General features: G+C 37.6%; 1 protein-coding gene across 2 annotated transcripts; it reads left to right on the top strand.

The window, feature by feature from the left end:
* Nucleotides 1–13,704: 13,704 nt before the first annotated feature.
* dbx1a (developing brain homeobox 1a) lies at nt 13,705–19,637 on the top strand. 2 transcript variants are annotated; one of them, XM_008405955.2, is made up of 4 exons: nt 13,705–14,515; nt 14,603–14,707; nt 17,855–18,057; nt 18,997–19,637. In XM_008405955.2, exons 1-4 carry the CDS (start codon nt 14,215–14,217, stop codon nt 19,285–19,287), a joined length of 900 nt encoding a protein of 299 aa, XP_008404177.1. In that variant the 5' UTR covers nt 13,705–14,214; the 3' UTR covers nt 19,288–19,637. The 2 variants fall into 2 exon arrangements, with proteins under 2 accessions (XP_008404177.1, XP_008404178.1); XM_008405956.2 differs by having other exon boundaries at nt 13,709–14,515; nt 14,606–14,707.
* Nucleotides 19,638–20,563: the final 926 nt, after the last annotated feature.

Here is a 20,563-nt window from a genome sequence, read left to right as displayed (position 1 = left end):
GTGTGTGTGTGTGTGTGTGGTGTAATCTCTTTGCATCTGAATGCAGCTGTGATCCCAGGACTCATGAGACCGGCCTATCATGGCCTGTCATCTTTAATCCTTGAAATATTGTCCCAGTTCAATGAATGGTGTAAAATTGGAACATATGTGTCATTATTCTGTAAATCTTTCATTATACCGGCCTTCACAGTTTCTCTCTTTATCCTTTTTTATTATTTGTCCACAGACCACTCTTCACACGCTCTGAATTTCCCATGCTGCACTTGGAAAAGTATCCTTTAAATATTCTCATYATCCAATAATTGTTTTTCTGACACTTTGCCATTATGTGAAACGGAAGAATGAGGGTGTATTTTTCAAAATATTTTACAAATAAAAAATCTAACGTGTATTTGAATTACCCCCAATACTCTGATAGCCCTAAAAAAAACCCAGTGTAACCAAATATTGTCACAATTAATTACATGATAAATTAAAATATTCCCCAATAACATAAGGCTATAAAAAAGAAATCCTATTAGAGGTTGCAAAAGACATATTGCACAAAATCTTGCCAATTAATTTTGGTCTCATTTGTAGAGCAAATATCTTGAAATAAGACAAAACTAACTTAAAAGTCAGATATGGAAGAAGTTTTAAGTCAAAAATGTACTTTTTGATCAATAATAAGGAATTATTTACTTAAAACACACCTCTAAAAGTTATTTTTAAGTCAGTTTGTCTTATTTCAAGTGTATGAAGATATTCTCACTAGAAACTACACAAAAAGTACTTAAGATTTTGTGATTTTGCAGTGTAGAGATGATGTTCACCTTCTAGCAATCTAATATACTCAGAGGTACAAAGAGGAGGTTTAAATCTAAGCAGAGAGACTGGAATAAACAAAAACCAAACCGAAATATAACCGGAAAAATGAAAGAAGTCAAAGCTGAAAATATTTTACATGGAGCCCAATGGATGAAGAGGAGACATACCAGCGTTTGAAAGAAAACCGTAAAACCTACATCAATAATGTGTATATTTCCTCGAAGCAGATGCCTGTGGCTATATTTTGATGCATAAATTATTTCTGCAGAGTGAAATATGTAAGAACAGCAGCATTTTATTTGTGGAAAAACAGCGAAGCATGAAAACGTTGCTAGAGTGGCGCACAGATTGTAAATCTGAAAAAAGACCAAAATCTGCATAAAGTTTAAATCATGATTTTAGAAAAACCGTTAGAGATATCAAAAAGCTGAATCACATGAAGATAGCTTAACATCTTGTGACTTCTTTAAAAGCTGAAGGAAGTTTCTATGTGCAATTAGGCAGAAGTAGCAGGCTGTTAAAAAGCACAATATACTTACTGAATTTTCTGGAATTCTGAAGATTTTCAATGGCGTTAAATCTGCACAGCAGTTTAAATATTATGAAAAGTGTACAAACTGAAATTACCAAGAGATGCAGCAGAATCCTTCTGAAGAAGTTAAATGTTTTGATATGCAGCTTGCAGAAATCGGTTGAAGTAGTTGAGGGCAGGAAAAACGTACAGAAGAGAGAATAATAATCTGAATCTGGATTGAAAATTTATATTTTATTCACTTTATTTATGCCACACCGATTTGCAACAAACATCATCCAGAGGCACTTTATTAGGTCCAGACCATTCAAATCCACGTTTGTTGATGGGAAACTTGTGGTTTTGAAGTGTAATGGCTAAACTTGTGGTAAATAAAGCCGGATTGTGGCAGCTCGGTGTGTGGCACGCATGTCTTATACGTTGTCCCAACAAAGAAAAGGTGTAAGAGCATCGTTGACCTGCTGCATACTTTTAAAGACGACGTTTCTTCTTAAAGATTCACCTCGAGTGAGAACCAACATTCCTGTTCTCTGGCGTCTTGTGTTTGGAGTGGACTCTCGCTCAGGCCTTTGTGCTCTTCTTGACCTTAAGTGTCTTATCATTTGACCTTCCAGAGCAGAGGTCATCCTGCTATAGGTGACCCTTGCCCTGTCTGATCCATCTTACTTGTGCACAAGAGCATAATGCATAGAAGAGGGCTGTAAGTGGAATCCATATCTGAACATGAGAAACTTTTATCTTTTTTACTCAGAGATCCTAATAAAGCTTTTAGTGAGTTTGTCCTATTTTAAAATAATACAAAAAAAATTTAATATTTCAGGATTAGTCATAATGTTACAAGAATAAAGTATGAGAATGAAGTTGAATTAATATGAGAATAGTCATAATAATATAAGAATAAAGTCAAAATATTATGAGAATAGTCATATTACAAATATAAAGTCAAAATATTTTATTTCTCTTAATATTACAACTTCATTCTTGTAATTTTATAATTTTTTATTCTATTAGCGTCGCAAAATCTGTCTTTGTGAAATAATTACACAACCTTCATCATGAAAATCTGAATTCACTCATAACATTTGATTGCTTTTAAAAGCAAAACAAGGGACAGAAGTTTCTCTAATCTGGATTAACTTCTCTGCTAAACTGGAATATTTGAGCCCAACATGGCAGCCAAGCCAAAGGGAGACCAGGCATGGAGGAAAAAGAAAGCAGGACGGGACGCAGTTGATGTGAAAGAAATGGTTGAGTGATGGTTTACAGGGCTGACAAGCAGAAGGGGGAGCGGGGACCTGCGGGGTCAGAGGTCAGCTCACCTACAGCTTATTAGATCCCCATAAAGCAGCGATGGGATCAGATTTAGGCTGCATCACAGGCCAGTGGTTCCAAATGGCTGCAAGTGACTTTGAGAAGCAGGAGTTTGGCGGTTCGGGGGGTTGAATGTTTGGAAAGTCAGTCAGACCAAATCGCTGCTGTCTGTTCCCGGCAGTAATCCAGACCGCCTGGATGGTCATCATGCCTCACAGAGCTTCAACAGGTTAAATGGACCGGCTGATGGTCCGCATCCGGGTTGGGGAGAACCTCAGCGGCACACAGAGCCACGCAGCTGACGGCGTTTACAAACTTTCCAAGACAACATGTGCAACTCTCAGTCAATGGAAGAGAAAAATGGACGGTACACGTGAAATAACACGTTTATTTTTCACGTCTTCTTCATAATGGTATGTAGAAGATGTGATATAAATTAAGAGCCCACTGCACTGAACCCCACTGAAAAACCTCCTGGTTATTCCACCAAACACTGATTTCTGAGCCGAGTTAAAACATTAGTATTGTTGTTTCTAAATATAAACTTGTTTTCTTTGCATTATCTGAGGTCTGAAAGCTCTGCATCTTTTTGTTATTTTGACCATTTCTCATTTTCTGCAAATAAATACTAAATATTGGAGACATGTTGTCAGTAGTTCATAAAACAAAAGAACAATGTTAATTTTAACTATTTGTTATGTTTGAGTAAAACAGTTCAATACATCCATGTTTAGGTATGAAACACTCAATTTTTCTGGATGACAAACCCAAATTCAAAAGCACCTTATTCATCCCAAATGGGAAAATAACTCATTAATTCAAATATTTCAAAGAGTTATTGCAGATAGAGATGACTGTTGGCAGGAAAGAGCTCCTGTAGCAGTCTGTATTACAGAAAATCTGAAGAGGCCTCTGACTGAAGGGAGTCTCATGGAGACGACGGTCAGCGTTGTTCCATGGTTTTTTTTATTTTATGAAGAATCCTTGCATCAATGTACGACATTCTTAGAAAATTATTAATTCAAAGGTCTGGGGTGAAAATGTCTCTGTTTAAATCAATTTTATGTTATCTAAGATGAAATTATCAGGAGTCAGACAGATTAAAAAACTGGAGAGGGAAAGAGTCGATATTTTCCATGTAAAAACTTTCAAAAATGAGGCGACATGTCCTGTTTTAACTCTGCCCTCTGCAAAAACACAAAGTATTTTTTTGGTTTCTACTGAAAATATAATAGTTTAGTCTTAGTTCCAATGTAATAACTTATAAGTTACTCTTCAGAAAGATATTGAAGCATGTTTAAGTTGATAATTCCTTAATATTAATGAAGAAGTACTAGCTACAAGTGGAGCTAGTACTTTTCTTTCAACATTAAGGAATTATTTACTTAAAACTGGCTCCTATATCCTTCTTCCTATTTCCAGTGTACTGGGATATTTGCACTAAACTAGACCAAAAATACTTGGTAACATTTGGTGTTCCTTATAGGCAGGCTAATTTTACAAATAGTCTTTCAGCTAACCAAAGAAATTACTCAGAAAAGCCTGATGTTTACAAGTTTTCTTGTTGGGTTTTCAATTAATCATGAGAGGCCAAGTGTATGGTCCAGGTCCACCCTGGTTAACATAAACACACACACAGATACACACACTTGTGCAGCAGCAGCGGCACTGAAAAAGATCACTAGTCCCCCCCTCCTGTTATGCAAATGAATCAAAACGCTTGAGTGAGAATTATATATGAATCCAATGAGGCTTTTTCTCTCTTTTAGAAATGCTTAGCCGCAAGTAGTGGGAGCCCTCAATGGCAAGCGTCCGCTTCACTCCCTGGCCATGCGTATTATTCAGCTTGACGAGACGCAAACTGACATAAGCACCCGGGCTCACTTTCACCCACTGGCAATCCGATTATATGGCCAACACGGCATCAATGCTGCAGGGCCAACAGGCAGTGAAGTCCGTCAAGCATCCCCTCCTCCACCCAAGCTTTTTCTTTCTCCATTCACACCACCTTCTACTCCACTGTCTTCTTCAGCTGGCCCTCCCAAACATACTTACACACTTCCTCCACGCTGCAGCCGTGGAGCACGGCGAACTCCGAGGACCTTAAGCATAACCCTAAAAATTAACGTGAAGAATTTGATGAATTAAACTAGAAATAAAGAGGATATATTATGCAAATTTTGCACATTTTTTGTACTTTCATTTGGGTTTCTACTGCTTCTAAAAACAGCCCAAGCTCACCCAGCACCCAGCCATTTTTGCCCATTTTTTCTGGTGTCTGGAAAATGAGGAGTTTCAAAAACGTCCTTAATGTAACATCATAAATCAGCCTACACTGACCGTTACCTAGCAACCCCAAGGAAGCCCGGCATACTATCTGGCAACCCAAGCAGAGCTCCTGCACATTTGGTAACATGTTCTTTTGGTGTACAAGGGGCTGCAGGAAAAGACGAGTATTTTTGTTGTCGACTTACAATCCAGAAACCACTTAGTCCTGCATTCTTGTTGGTTGTGCAGGAGGCTCCACTTCTGCTTTTCAAAGCAGTACGGTTGTATATTTGTTTGCAGTTATTTTCATGTACGAGTGTAAATGTTATGTTTGGGGATCATGTGGCCAAGAGTGGCCCTGCGACAGACTGGCGACCCGTCCAGGGTGAACCCCGCCTCTCGCCCGGAACGTTAGCTGGAAATAGGCACCAGCAACCCGCCTGACCCCACTGAGGGACAAGGGTGAAGAAAATGTATGGATGGATGGATGGGTGGCCAAGAGTGGCTTATTTGGACTTAAAGTGGTAAGATGGCCTAAAACAACTGATGCACTGTGCCACGGCCCAAGGCCTTTCCTCTGGATCTCTCTAAAATCTCAGTTTCAGAACTCCTAATTGGCGCTGATTGGAAATGGAGTTTCTCCAGAACAACTTGAGATCCAGCTTAAGATGCACCACTGTCTCTCTCTTTTTGTCACTCTCTCCCCTTTCTTCCTCTCCTTGCCCTCTCTTCTCCAGCCAGGCACAGTTTTTGTTAAATAAATCTAATTTTTTGTCATGGTTCTACAGCCAGACCATAACAAATTGGGGGCTCGTCCGGGGGTTGAACCTCTAGCACCCCAAAAACACCAAATCTTTTTTTTTTTTTTGGTTTACTTTCCAGTGCAAATTTCTTAGTACACAAAAGCCAACTTGCAAGTAAATTTTCAACAAAGTATAGAAGCTTTTTGTATGTGAATATTTTCTTAATATTGATGAAAAAATACTAACTCCATTGGCAGATTATGTCATTGATGACAAGATATTTTCCTATATTTAAGTGAAATAATCTGCCAGTTGAACTGGCACTTTTTCATCAGTATTAAGTATTTATTTAAATCAAGCTCCTATATCTTGCTGAAAAGTTAGTTTTGTCTTATTTTGAGTGTACTAAGATATTTGATCTAGAAACTTGACCAAAACTACTTAAGATTTTATGTTTCTGCAGTGCAACAAGAATATAAGAAATGTTTCCCATGTTATAAGTGAAATAATCTACAAGTGGAGCTGGTGCTGCTTTTTAATCAATATTAAAGTATTTTTGCACTGCATGACTTGTTTCTGTATTTAAAGTGCAAATAGTTTGTGCACTGATGGAGACAACAGCATTTTATTTAACACTGAAATTTGTTTATTTCTTATCAACAGTAGATATTGGCATCTATATCTATATTGTGGTTCTGCAGGTCAAAATGTCACAAAAAGGCTCTTAAGCTAAACCGGGGTTGACACCCACACAGCCTGGCCGTCATGTCGGTGCAGAGCAGCGGCGCTTGGGTCCTCAGCAGCAGTAAGTGTTTACATGACGCTATCAGAAGCAGACTGCCAGGTGCTGAGGGGCGGGGGGCAACAGATCGGGGGCAAATCGCCCCAGATCCGTGAAACTAATGTAGAGATGAGATTAGACCAGCAGAGAAATACATTTGCAATTGATTAACACTGAGCCACTGTGACAAATTGTATATACTTTTGAAGGAGTGTGTGCAACCTGCATGGGGGGCGAGGGGGTGAGGACGGGGGATTTTTAAATATGGGCACCGGATTATTGCTTAACCTGGAGCGACTGGTTATAAGGCAGCAACAGCTGATTTAGTATTTTAAGTATTAATGTTAGAATCCACTAAATAAACTGACCATTTCAGATAAAGTTTACCACTTGCCTTTCCAGTCTAAAACCAGGATTTAGCTGCAAAACAAAGATTTTGCTGGACGGTAAATTTGCTTTTTTTAAACCATTTTAAGCTAATATAATGTTAATAACATAATAATTCAAAGACACATTCTTAAAGATCAATAAACTTTAAATTCTAGTGAATGGAAGACACTTTAAATATCCAAAGTAAATAAAACAACAAATAAAATGAGTGATGGAGACTCTGTAAATGGAAATGTTCTTCAAAAAATGGTCCAGCTGAGAAAAACAAACCAGACTAAAGACTTTCATCATCCAGTTTTTGATTGAGAGACAAAGAAAATACTTTGTTAGATTTTGTGTTTTTGCATTGAGAGGTTTGGTCAGGTGGTTTAACTGCTGTACAATGGCTGCTGGAAAAGAAAAGAGTTTTGTTGTTGACTTGACAACAAAGCTCTTGTCCACTTGCTGCATTATTGTTGATTATGTAGGAGGCTCCACTTCTGCTTTTCAAAGGCATACAGTTGTATAATTTTGCCTGTTTGTAGCCATTTTCTATAAAAATGATAACTCATGCAAATGGAAATTATTGAACTCATTTTAATTTATCGTGTGATTTATTATTGTGAGATGCCTAAAAAACATTGCATAAAGTATTTTGTCTAGTTTGTATTGCAAATATCTCATTACACTTGAAACAAGACAAAACTAATTCGTAAGTAATTTTTAGTTTAAATCGATAATTCCTTAAAATTGATAAAGTTCTAGTTCCACTGGCAGTTTATTTGTTATAACAAAACATTTTTTCTAATGTTATAAGTGGAACCAGAACTTTATCAATTTTAAGCAATTCTTTACTTAAAACAAACTTCTATGTCTATCTGAAAAGTTACTTTAAGTTTTGCCTAATTTTGAGTGTACTAATATATTTGCATTAGAAACTGGACCAAAAATATTTTAGATTTTATATTTTTGCAGTGTAAAGGACCACTGTTTCCTCTGCACCCCTCTGTTTTTGTCTGGTTTTAATGAGCAATTAACTTTGCATACAAGGTCACAGACAATGGCATCGGTTGTCAGATTATGCTAATGTTAAGGCTGTGGCTGTGCTGAAAGAGGATGGGGATTCACTGTGAAAAGAAAAGGTTGTGGCCTTTCTCCAAGATTAGAAAACGATATGCAAACTGTACCAACATGTGCTATAAGAGGATTAGGACACCACTCGACATCCATACTGCTAATAAACGAGCATCCTAAAGAGGAGGTGAGCGTCTGGAGCAAAAACTCTGCGCCAAGAGTGGAACCAGTGAATCAGGAGTTCCTGGAAATGTGAAATGCACGGTCTCCGTAATGTGATTTTTATGAGTTGTAAACCTGGAGGCGTGAGGATGAGGCGCAAAACGGCAACAAAAGCTGAACTGAAAGAATTCAGTTGGACAAGAAAGGAGCCTGGGGTGAAACTAAGAAGTTGAACTCCCATGACCAAAGCGAGAAGGAACAGGTGCAGCGCAGAGCTCATACAGAGCGCTTTGTGCACTGACGTGGCTGCGGTGCATTTGGGGATGAAGGAGGGGCCCCATGTTTAATACAAAGTTAATATCGATTTAATGCTTGTCACTGTCCTTCTGAATCTTATGGCATCACTAATTCGCTCAGTGTCGGGTGGAGCTTTTTCACCGCTTTGCGGCAGATGCTGCAGGGACCTGAAGCGGCGAGGTGAAGCAGCGGCCAAAACGCCCCGAGTGGGAGCCGCTGCTGAGGTGAGGCCCGGTCACGAACTGAGTCCAATGAAATAGATGTTTGGTTAACCGCACATGGCAGGAGCAAGGACTTGCTGCAGCTTAGTCTGAGGCGCAGCGCTCCAATACACTGCAAAAACACAAAATCTTACCAAGTGTTTTCAGCTCCTAGAGCACGTGTGCACAAACTCGAGGCCCACGGGCCAAATTCGGCCCGCCGGGAAGTTTTATGTGGCCCAGAAGGGGTAACCATTGTATGCTTAAATAATATTTTATCAATGAAGTGAAAGCAGATTTTAATGGAAGAGGATTAGGGTCACCAAACAAAATGAAATCTGACTTCTTCCTTAGAATTTACCAGAACTATCCTGACTTTAATTTTCCGAGATCAAAAGTCAGAATTCTGGGGTTTTAAAAGAAAACATTCTGAGAAAAAAGTTGAAAATCAGAGGAAAAAATCTAAGGGTTCACACTGCAGCCTGAAGTGACCCAATCCCGATTTTTTTTGACGTAATGCGACCTGTATCCAATCTTTTTATGGCAGTGTGAACAGCACAGGTCAGATTCTTTTTCGAATGTGACCCATATCCGATACGTATTCGATTCAAATGCGACTTAACATTCAGGCCGCATTTATCCGAACTGAACGTCACTGATTCTCAACAAATCTCACTATTCTGCGTCCTGATACACGCAAGTAGGAAGAAAAACAACAACCATGACGGACTATATGAGGATTAAGTTGTTAATTTGCTGCTCCAGCCGGATAACAACTTCAAATATTTAAGCTAAGCTCCACCGTTAGCATCCATGTTTACGTCTGCAAACACTGAGCTCTTCTTTTTATGGCGGTTGGCACTGAGAACGCTGACGCTATTGCGCCCTCTACTGTGCATGCGGGACACTTTCAGGTCGTTTGTCCGTTCACACTGCAGAACGCATACAGGTCGCATTTACTGGCAGTGTGAACGACTCCGGCAAAAAAAAATCGGAATTGGGTCACTTCGGACTGCAGGGTCAACGCACCCTAAATTTTGAGAAAAGGTCAGAGTTTTGAGAAAAGCAGTTAAAAGTTTGGAAAAATGTCATAAGTAAAATAATCAGGTAATGGAACTAGACATTTTTGATCAATTTTAAGTAATTATATACTTAAAACAAACTCCTATATGTTGCTGAAAATGTATTTGTAAGTTTTTGTCTTATTTCAAGCCAACTAATATATTTGCAGTAGAAATTCTACAAACATGCATACGATTTTGTGTTTTTTGCACTAAAAATAAATTTTTAATGAACTGGGCACCAAAGCAGTCTCCAGCTCAGCCCCGGGCCCACACCCTTCTAAAACAGGCCCTGTCCATGATCCCATCTTGACAAGTACAAAACAAATATTTGTTACTTTATCTAAAAAAGATTTATCACAATGTTACATTAAAGCTGTTTCCTAATTTAAATCACTTCTTTGTATACATATTGCACGTTAAAATATTAAGCACACAATTGGTTTTAAGGGATTTGGACTAAAATGGGCAAAAAATTATGTTTTTCTTAAAATCAGAAGATATGAAAGTAATATTCCTTATTATTTTGTAAGAAAAAAAAGAATGAACTAATATGATTGTCAAGGTGAACACGCTGTCACATAAACTCACTACCAAACGAGACGCGTTGACAGCTGAATTTATGTCTCATGTGGAGAAAGCCAAGGTGGATCCATGCTGGTGAATTATGCAACCTTGGCTCTGCTCTGGGCAGATCTCGGACTGACGGACTGCTGACCAGCGCCGCGACCAGTCAGCACAATCTGTTCACCCCGGACGTGAAAGAACTGGGAGTTTCCTTCCCTTGATGCGCCCACGTCATTGATAAATAATGAGGGAATAATAAACAGTCAACCACCTGTCGGACCCGCAGCACAATGCGGCGGCCCATTGAGAGCCTCTCATGCATGGATAACATATTTACTCAATCTCCTTTCACTTAGGGAAGCAGAAAGGGAGGCAAAACAATGGTTAAGTTCATCTGTTTGGTAAAAAAGTGATGGGAAAACACGAAAAATAAAATAAAAACGGGTGAATATTCAGTGACGTAAATGTTTACAGGCATTCTTGACACTTTATAACTAAGAGTTGGGGAGTAACTAGTTGCATTTACTCAATTATGTTTACTTGCGTAACTTTATATATATATATATATATTTTTTTTTTTAGGAGTTTTTCTTACTATTCTGTACTTTTTGCTCTTGAGTAAATTTTCTGTTTTTTCTAACTTTCCTGAATGAAAAACAAACATGTTTTAACCATAGATTCACCAGACAGACACACATCTGCAGTTTTTTTGTTAAAGTTTTACAAGTTTTTTATTAAAAGAAACTGATTTGGAAAAAAAAATTATCCTAACTTTTTATTTTTTTCTCACTTAGTTATTTTTCATGCCCAAAACACCAAAAGTTCCAGTTAATTTCATATTTTGGTCTTTCTGATTGTGTAATTTTGATAGTTTGATCAGTTACCCAGTAGACTTTTTACCAAATAGTTTTTTACTCTTACATGAGTAATTTCTTGGACTTTTTCCTTTACTTGAGTTCAGTTTTTGGCTCCCCTGATTATTCATGCCATGTGTCCCGCAAAATGACGCGGAACACCAATAATAATAAACATCCTAAATCACGCGACATATTTCACTTTCTAACATGATTGTGAATATATTTCAGATCATATTTGTAAAAAGTGCAAAAAATAAAACCAATATTCAGATGCGCATCAGTTACCAGATGGCAACTTAATACCAATTGGATGATAAAGAGACTTAAACGCATGATAACCATTTAAAGGTGATAAGCGTCGCAGGGAGGGGTGGTTGTTGTTACTGTTGGAGGTTTTATTCCAAAGATGTGCTTTTAATGGCCTTAATTCATTCGCAGCCAGCTGTTTTTACTCGGCCTGGAAGAAGCGGGGGACGTGGCAAGCTTGCAAAGCTCGTAGAAATTAGTCTCGGTCAGGCGGAGCAGCCCCTGCTTCCTGGTAACCATCTGCTTACGGCTCACAAAAGGCGGATTTCGGCCTGCCAAGTAAAGGAATACGGGCTCATAAAAACCCTTTGAAGGCCTCGTTACTCATTGAAGGTGTAGCTGCGCTGCGCCAATTGCGCTCTAAATGCGTATTGCGCGCATAAAAAAAAGAAAAAGAAAAATCGGCGCACCTCTGATGAGCGTTGACTCTGAGGGCTCATTTCACGGAGGCGTTCCCTTTTAATTATCGGATTGCGGTCAGTTACATATTATGTTGATGTATTGTTATTTAAACTAACGTGATGCGTTTGCGGCAATCGGAAAACAGACTTCAGGAAACAACTGAATATTTATTTGCTTATTCATTGAATTTATTCACATAAAAATAAACATGTATTAAGAGCGCAAATTTATAAAACAGTTATGGCCAAAGAAAATAATAGAAAAATATTTCAACAAGCACATTTTTTTATTTGCATAAATGTTTTTTTTAGGGTCAAAATTACGTTTTTTGACAAAAAAAAGTTTATTTTCTTATTTATTGAATTTATTCACATAAAAAATAAATATTGACGGTTTTTTTTCTTACTACAAGAGCACAAATTTATTAAAAACAGCTATGGCCAAAAATAATAAAAATATATTTCAACATGCAAAAAAATCAAAAAAGTTTTTTTTTTTTTGGCCAAAAGAACTTTTTAGGGTCAAAATCACATTGTTTAGCTAGAAAAATTACATAATCGATTATTTTAGGAATATTAAAATATGTTTAAATATAATTATTTGTTCGGTTTAGTTTACTTAAACTTCAACGAGTTTTTTAAATAACTTTTTTACGAGAAAAGCTGACGGAACACGACTAACCGGCTTTAATAGGAGTTGTATATGGGGGTCCCAGTGTGCGCTCATATGAATGCGTTTTAAATCAAATCACAGATGCACTTTTATTCAGTTGGTTAAAATAGCAGAACAAAACCGTCTTTAGAAATAAATCTTCTCCTTTCTTTCTGTTTTTTTTAATACCACTGTGCTTTTTTTTTTTTTTTTTTTTTTTTTTTTGGGGCGCCTCCTCCGCAGCTGAGGGTGACAGTTCGTTCATGGTTAACAGGATCATGAGTCCACGGTTCGGCCCGCACACTTCTCCATGCGCGCTGCGGAGCCGCGGCCGCGCGAAATGAGTGATATTTAACACATCTGTTAAAGCGTTTTGATAGCAGAAATCCGTTTAAGACATTATTCCATGACGAGAGGCAGATTGAGTGTTGAGAATCCCATGAAACCTTAAAGCTGATTTACATGTGAGATGTTGCCAGGAACGAGGGGGGGGAGGGGGGGGTGCGGGTTTATTTGGTTATCCTGCGCACTGCAAAAACACAAAATCTGACCAAGTAGTTTTGGTGCTCCATCCCTCTTTGTTTAATATTGATTTAAAAACTGGATTAATGAGAAAATGTTTTGGTATAAGTCAATAATTTTCTTAAAATAAGCTCCAATATCCTTCTGAAAAGTTACTTGTAAGTTAATGTAACAGATATTTACACTAAATTTGATGTTTTTGCAGTGTTTCATCAGACACACTCTGTCTTTGTCTGATTTTAATGAACAATTAACTGCATACAAGGTTAAACTATGGTACTTATTGTTAGATTATGCTCACAATAGTTATATTATGGGCTGCAAAAACACAAAATAAGTAATTTTGGTATATTCTAATACAAATATCTTAGAATACTTAAAATGACACAAAACTAACTTAAAAGTAACTTTTTAGCAAGTTATAGGAGCTTATTTTGAGTCAAGAATTAGTTGATATTGATGAAAAATACTAGTTTCATTATCAGATCATTTCAATTAGATAGATAGATAGATAGATAGATAGATAGATAGATAGATAGATAGATAGATAGATAGATAGATAGATAGATAGATAGATAGATAGATAGATAGATAGATAGATAGATAGATAGATAGATAGATAGATAGATAGATAGATAGATAGATAGATAGATMGATCGATCTTTATTGTCATTTTAATTATAACAAGACATTTTTCGCATAAGTGAAATAATCTTCCATTGCAACTGGAACTTTTTTTATCAATATAGAAATTATTCACTTAAATAATCTCCTGTAACTGAAAAGTTACTTTTAAGTTAGTTTAGTCTTATTCCCAGTGTACTAACATATTTTCACTATAAGAATCCTTGGTGAGATGTTCTGTTTTTGCAGTGTAACAATTTTATTTGAAAGTTATTCATGTTTAAAACGTGAAAAGAAAAGGATAATTCACCCTCTTCTTGTTTTACCTCGCTTGCCTTTGCCAAACGAAACAAATGAAAAGGAAAGTGGCCAACATGGAGAATTGATGACAGCCCCTCCTTTGTGCGCTTTACTTTCTCCATCGCTTGATTATGAAGACTAATGCAATCATAAACTGCGCGCAGCGGCCAATCAGCGGCCATGAAAACGACCCATGTGGAGAACTTTGTTGCCTCCATTGTTGGGGCTCTCCGCTCCCAGAGGAGGGCTGAGGGGGGCAGCCAGCTATAAAACTCCTCTCCCTAGAGTGACGAAGCCAGAACAGTTCGCAGGACTGATTCACGGAGTATTTCTGATTCCAAACTGAAACTTTTTTATTTTTCCGCCCTAACGCCGGGATTATGATGATCCCAAGTGTCCTAGCGCCTCCCGCTCTTTACCCGGGGCTGTACCGACCTGCCGCGGCTCTGCCGTCCGCCTTCCCGGCTCACTCCAGCTTCTTGGTGGAGGACCTGCTGCGGATAAGCCGACCCACCGCCTTCATAAACCGAACTGCCCCGCCGGTCGGTGTCTCCATGCCCGCCGCGTCCTATAACGGAGCCTCCGCGGTGACGCGCGACTCCTGCTCGCCCAAAACCTCAAAGGATCCAAGTTTCCTCAAGTTTGGAGTGAGCGCGATCCTGGCTCCGTCACCAAAGACAGGTGAGTAGAAAGAGAGCGCATACATTTGAACTTTTGGCTCTTTTATTTGACGCAGAAATCGTTTTCTAACACGTCACGTTTCCTCAGCAGCATCCTCACCTCCAGCAATCCACAGTCTCCACTCCAAGACCTTCCCAGTCCCCTGCTTTGACGGAACCTTCCACCCCATATTTAGGACGCCATATTTACCAGGTAGGCAGCATTGACCATAGAATAGCGCAAGTTGGAGTTACGAAAATAAGATTGCTTAAGGAAGATACGCCAATTTGGAAAACTTGATTTAAAAAAAAGTTTTTGCATTAGCATAATGTGGTTTTTCGGCAATTAGGGGGAATTAGGGCCATTGTAGATAGAAAAAATGAGTAACTTCCGCCAAAAAAACTCAAAATTCTGACAGATATTTTCTAGAGTGGGCATTTCTGAGTTTCAAAAGTCAGACATTTTCCACTTTTGAAACTCATAAATTCTCAAAATAGAATTTGTTTTACCTTTTAAACTCAGAAATTGTCACGTTTTTTCTAGAAATTTTCTGAGCTTTTTTATTGTAAATTTGAAACTTTCTGAGCTCTGAAATGTCATTGTTTTTGATAGAAAATTTCTGATATGTTTTTCTAGAAAACATCTGAGATTAATCTCAACATTTCTGAGCTTTTACTCTCAACTTTTTTTAACTTTTGGAGCTGAGAAATGTCCACTTTTTGTGGAAAATTTCGGAGATTAATCTCAAACTTTCATGTTTTTTCTCCTCAAATGTTCCTATTTTAAGCTCATAAACTTTCAAGATTTTTTTAGAAAATTTCTGAGATTAATCTAAAAATATCTGAGTGTCTGGTGGAAATTAACTTATTTTTTCTATCTAAAATAACCCTAATATGCCGATGTAAAATGTATTTAGCAAAGTTGCCATGGAAACACTGTTCTCCACATCACACAAAAACCGGATGTTACTACTGACCGAAACAACGGAGAAGACAGGAAGTAGAAGGATTATGTTTTTAATGAGTGAACAAACTTATTCAGGTGTGATTTTAATTGTGTTTCTTATTTAATGAAAATACCGCAGTTGTATTTTTGACAGGGGAATATCGGCTAAATTTTGCCACATTTGTAATGGAAACACATCGCTAATTGCATTTAAACTGAACCGTTGTCACCCCTGTCATATATTTTAACAAAAATGTGAGAAGAAAGGGGGCAAATAGCCAGAAAAGAAGAAATCACTGTCTCATTAATGGGACCGCCGGCTCCGAACCCTGTCAGGGAATACACACCCACCCCCTAATTAACCAATTATCCCAAATCGTCACGCTCTAAATTTGAGGCGGGGTGGCGGGTTATGGTCCCCCTGCTTCCCATTGGGGGGCGTTCTTGGCATTTCTCCGGGCCTGCGTTTTCCCACAGCGGCCCGGTGGCAACAAAGCCCGGCTGCACCGTGACCAATTCGGTCAGCTCCCACCGGTCGAACCACCCACACACCCCGGAGAGTGACTTTTACCAGGCGGGCCAACCAGTCATGCACTAATTTCCCTATTAGGCGCTATTGAGTGTTTTCAATATTCTCACAAGACCACATAGAGGGTTGTTGTTCCTGACGCTCCCGCGTCCGTAAAGCAAATTTCACCCAAAAAATCGTCCAACTTCGCAACTCCTCCCTGTCTACACCCCGCATAGTGCGCCCTAAACGTTCCTGTAGTCTCTATCGGGGCCAGCGAACGAGCTGAGATAAAGAATAATCCCTCAGAAAAGTCTATAAAGTCGCTTTCATTCAGACTAATCATAATGGAGAAGGAGTCTTTTCATGGGCTCAGCTCAGTGCCTCAACAAAACAACTCCAGCGTCCTGAAAAGCTTTTCGTGTTCATTTAATGAAAATGATTTGAGGGCAAGAAGAAGAAAAACCGCACCATTCCGTTCCTCCGCACTCCTCACTTCCCCCCGCCGCCATCAGTATTCTGGTATGCAGTTGTGTTTAGTTTGAAAGTGTAAATCTCCTTTTGTTGCGATAATATATGGCCTTCGCCGCCTGTCCACAGTCTTTTCTGCGTTAGTTCATTACTACACAATTACCGTTCACGGTTTATTAACTCCTCTATCCGCCCTCGCAGGGCTCCTTTAAGGGTGCGCTGCCTCTTTAACATACCAATGCGCTCGAGGACCGACCAATGTGCTAATTAGTCACCTCGTGCCATTTCACTCAAAACGGAGACCCCAAAAAATCCCTGAAAACTGAGGCGTCGTTTTGATTCATATGTGGACAAACATTTCAAAAGTCCAAGCGTTTAAATGTTTATTTACATAATAAAGCAGTTATGAATAATTCAAAGCAAACATTACATATTTTATTCATTATATGTAAATAGCTTATGATGTTTAATGAGTTTAATTCAGTTGTTGCTGTCAGCTGTTGGGTCTATTTCATGACTCATTTTACATTTTATTAATGATTTAGTGGAGCATAAATTATGAAATGATTAAATTGATACTGAAATAACAGGGAAGTCATGCTATAATCAATCTGACACGTTTTTAATAACTCGAAAGTATTATTTTATGCAATTAATACAATTACTTAAAAGAAAGTATGTATAAATATTCAATGGATTGTGGCATTTTTTAGTGAAACTTCCCTTTGAATACGAGCTTCTATGGAAGAAGATTAGTGCCTACTGGGAAAAAAAAGAAATAATTTGGACTTTTTTTCTCAGAATGCAGACTTTAAACTCGCAGTTATGACTTTTTTTATCTCAAATCTGACTTTTTTCCCCTCCAAATTCTGACTTTTTTTCTAGAATTCTGACTTTTTTCTCAATTTTTATTTTTTTTCTCATTATTTTAATTTCCCCTCACCACCAAATTCTGACTTTTTTCTCAGAATTATGAGGAAAAAAAGTTTTTAAAAATTTAAGTGGTCCTAATCTTCTTCTGTAGATCTACAATCTCCTAAATCTGTAAACACTTTTTTTTTAGAAAATGAACACTATCAATAAATCCTGGAGTTGGGTGATTTCTGTCACTCATTTGTTTTTGCATTTGGGTGAATAATGTCTAACCAAAGCTTCAGTAATTGGTTCTCATTCACACATTCAGAAAACTAGAGATTTTAGATGCAAGCAGAAGAAATAAATAAACACAAATGGAACCATTAATCTATTCAGCTATTATCAAAGTAATACTTTGGATGTTTACGTGTGAGACACTTGTAATTCCAGTTAAACCCACATTTATTCATGATTATTGATTGCATTGTGAGATTTCATGAAGTTATGAGAAGTTTTAAGAGTTTTTGTGACTTTAGAAATGAACTTCTTGAAAGAAATTGTAATTTTTTTTTGTTTTGCAGCAACGTCCTCCGTTGTTCCCATCCCTGGGACCTTTTCGTGGCCCCTGGCGGCCAGAGGAAAACCCCGCAGAGGAATGCTGAGGAGGGCCGTGTTCTCCGACGTCCAGCGCAAAGCTCTGGAGAAAATGTTCCAGAAACAGAAATACATCAGCAAACCCGACAGGAAGAAACTGGCGTCCAAACTGGGCCTTAAAGACTCGCAGGTAAAACTACATCTGTTGAAAAAATGTGAGCAACTTTTGCTCGGTATTCATTGACAATAAAAATGTGTGAATTGGAATTATGCTTCCTGGAAACAAATTTAGACAAAACTCAAGTTGTTCTGCCATATTGAAATTAGTGCATTTCAGAAAACTACAATGGAAACATTTTTTCACATCACACAAGTCACATGATCAACAACCAGATGTTACTACTGTAGGAAATGACAAAGAAGACAGGAAGTGGTAGGACGATGATGATGTTTTTAAGGACTTAAAGTGTGAACAAACTTATTCATTTGTGATTTTAGTTGTGTTTCTTATTTAATCTTATTTAAAATTGTGTTTTTTCAACATTAGCAGAATATTGACAAACATTTGTGCATATTTGTAATGGAAAAGCACCTTATTAGGGCCATTGCAGATAGAAAAGAGGAGTAAATTTCTGCCAAAAAACAGATAAATTTATAAGTTAGTCACAAAAATGTTCTTTAAAAATATTCTCACGTTCTTCAAACGTCGAAAATTTGTACTCAGAAATTTTCTAGAAAAAAATTGAAAATATTTTAAACCTAAAAGACAAAAATTGTCAACTTAATGAGCTAAAGACTAAAACCAAATTAGTCTATAAAATATTTGCTCAAATTTTAGATTTTTTTCAATTGAGAAAAGTTTATTTTTTAAGTAATTTGCAAGAAAAAAAAATAAAATTTTGAGATTAATGTAAAAAATGTCTGTTTTTTTTCACAAAATTTAAAATTTTGGAGCTCATAAATGTCCGTTTTTCCCAGAAAATTTCTAATATTGATCTAAAAATGTCAGTCTTTTTCTTGCAAATCTTCAACTTTTGGAACTCAGAAATCTTCCATTTTGTCAAACATAGCTGTCTCCATCTTTCTTTTTTCTCTTTCTTTACTCACTGTCCTCTTTTTGCCCCGTTAGGTGAAGATCTGGTTCCAGAACCGCCGGATGAAGTGGAGGAACTCCAAAGAACGGGAGCTGCTGTCGTCCGGCGGCTGCCGAGAGCAAACCCTTCCCACCAAATCCAACCCCAACCCGGACCTCAGCGACGTGGGGAAGAAATCCTCCGCTGAGGACGAAGAGGAAGAGGAGGACGAGGAGTTCAGAAGGGAGAGAATGAGCGTGGCAGGATGCAGCATTTCCTCGCCCTCCATGTCCAGTAAACACTCAGACTTCTCAGAGTCAGACGACGAAGAAATAACGGTCTCCTAACTTATTTTTTTCATATAAACGTATAATTTGCGAGTTGTTTTTATGTAACTGTGAACCGATTTGTAACAACAACTCATTACATGTTTCTCTGTTTTGTTGCATCATGCGCACTGGACAGGTTCTGCTTCTGAGAGCGTTTGCTGTTTTTGCACAGCTTTGTTCAACTGTACAGTATTTTGTACAATTTGTATGGAAGTTTTATGCCAAGAATATTGAGTTCCTTTCGCCCCGATACTGAATAGAGTTGTTTATTGATAAAATGTAGCTATTTCGTTAATAATTTATATAAATTTGTTTAAGTATGTTGTATTATGTCTTGTATATATGTTTTATTTCACCACTTTTGTACAAACACCAAATAAAACTGCAAATGATTCAAGGCTAAATGTTTGTTTTATGCAACACACATCTGAGCAGGAAGAAATCAATTAAAAACATGAGTTTGGATCCAAATAATTTTAATAGCAAAGTGAAATAATTGTTGATCCAAAGTATATAAACTAGTAAGTTTATCCTGATGGCAGCTGCCGTAGGATGTGGATTATATCTAAAGTTCAGAAATTACAGTAGTTAATCTGTTTTAGCCTTTGCTCTTTTAATCTACGGTTGGTCTGTATTATTTCTTGATTGTTCAACATATCACCAAAAAAAACAATACTGTGAATCGTGGTGAGATCAGGACTGTAAATACAAGTGAATACAATTCAGTTATAAATTAATAAATTTATTGAATCACAATAACTTAAGACTAGTACAGTGATATCAGATTCAATTCTCTGAGTCCTGGACAAACAAGTGATGACAAACTGCATCGATCTGCTCTGACACAAAGAGACTGTACACAAAATACCAATTTTCAAGTATTATACCAAATCGGCTAAAAAAGTCATCAAAATGCTGCAAGGTCAACAGCTATTTACAAAGTTATTTTACATATAAAAAATGTACAAGGCTATGAAATCTAAACATTCATTAAGTTTGTGAGTAATAAAATGATGGACCAGTCAAAGGCTTCAGACATTCACACCTAACGGAGCTGGCTTTACACGGACTTGCAGAACYTTTTGTGCTTGCAACAAGAGCAGCGGGATTAAAACTGCAGCAACCGGGAAACACAAAGACAATGAGAACTACGATGGTGTACCAGGGCCGCTGTATGTAAAAAAAAAAAGAAGTAAATTTCTGCCAAAAAAAAAAATTTAAATCTCTGGAAATTTCAATAAAACAGGATTTTTTTCTATAAAATTTTAGAGACTTATCAAAAAATTTCATTTAC

The sequence above is a fragment of the Poecilia reticulata genome, linkage group LG3 (assembly GCF_000633615.1).
Source record: "Poecilia reticulata strain Guanapo linkage group LG3, Guppy_female_1.0+MT, whole genome shotgun sequence".
Lineage (NCBI taxonomy): Eukaryota > Metazoa > Chordata > Actinopteri > Cyprinodontiformes > Poeciliidae > Poecilia > Poecilia reticulata.
This window is presented reverse-complemented; position numbering and strand designations above follow the sequence as displayed.

Bases quoted from the DNA above. Each gene is read 5' to 3' on its own strand.
- dbx1a (XM_008405955.2), top strand. From the start codon at position 14,215: ATGATGATCCCAAGTGTCCTAGCGCCTCCCGCTCTTTACCCGGGGCTG. The intron at 14,516-14,602 runs GTGAGTAGAAAG...ACGTTTCCTCAG, and splicing joins GGCTCCGTCACCAAAGACAG to CAGCATCCTCACCTCCAGCA. The intron at 18,058-18,996 runs GTAAAACTACAT...TTGCCCCGTTAG, and splicing joins TGGGCCTTAAAGACTCGCAG to GTGAAGATCTGGTTCCAGAA.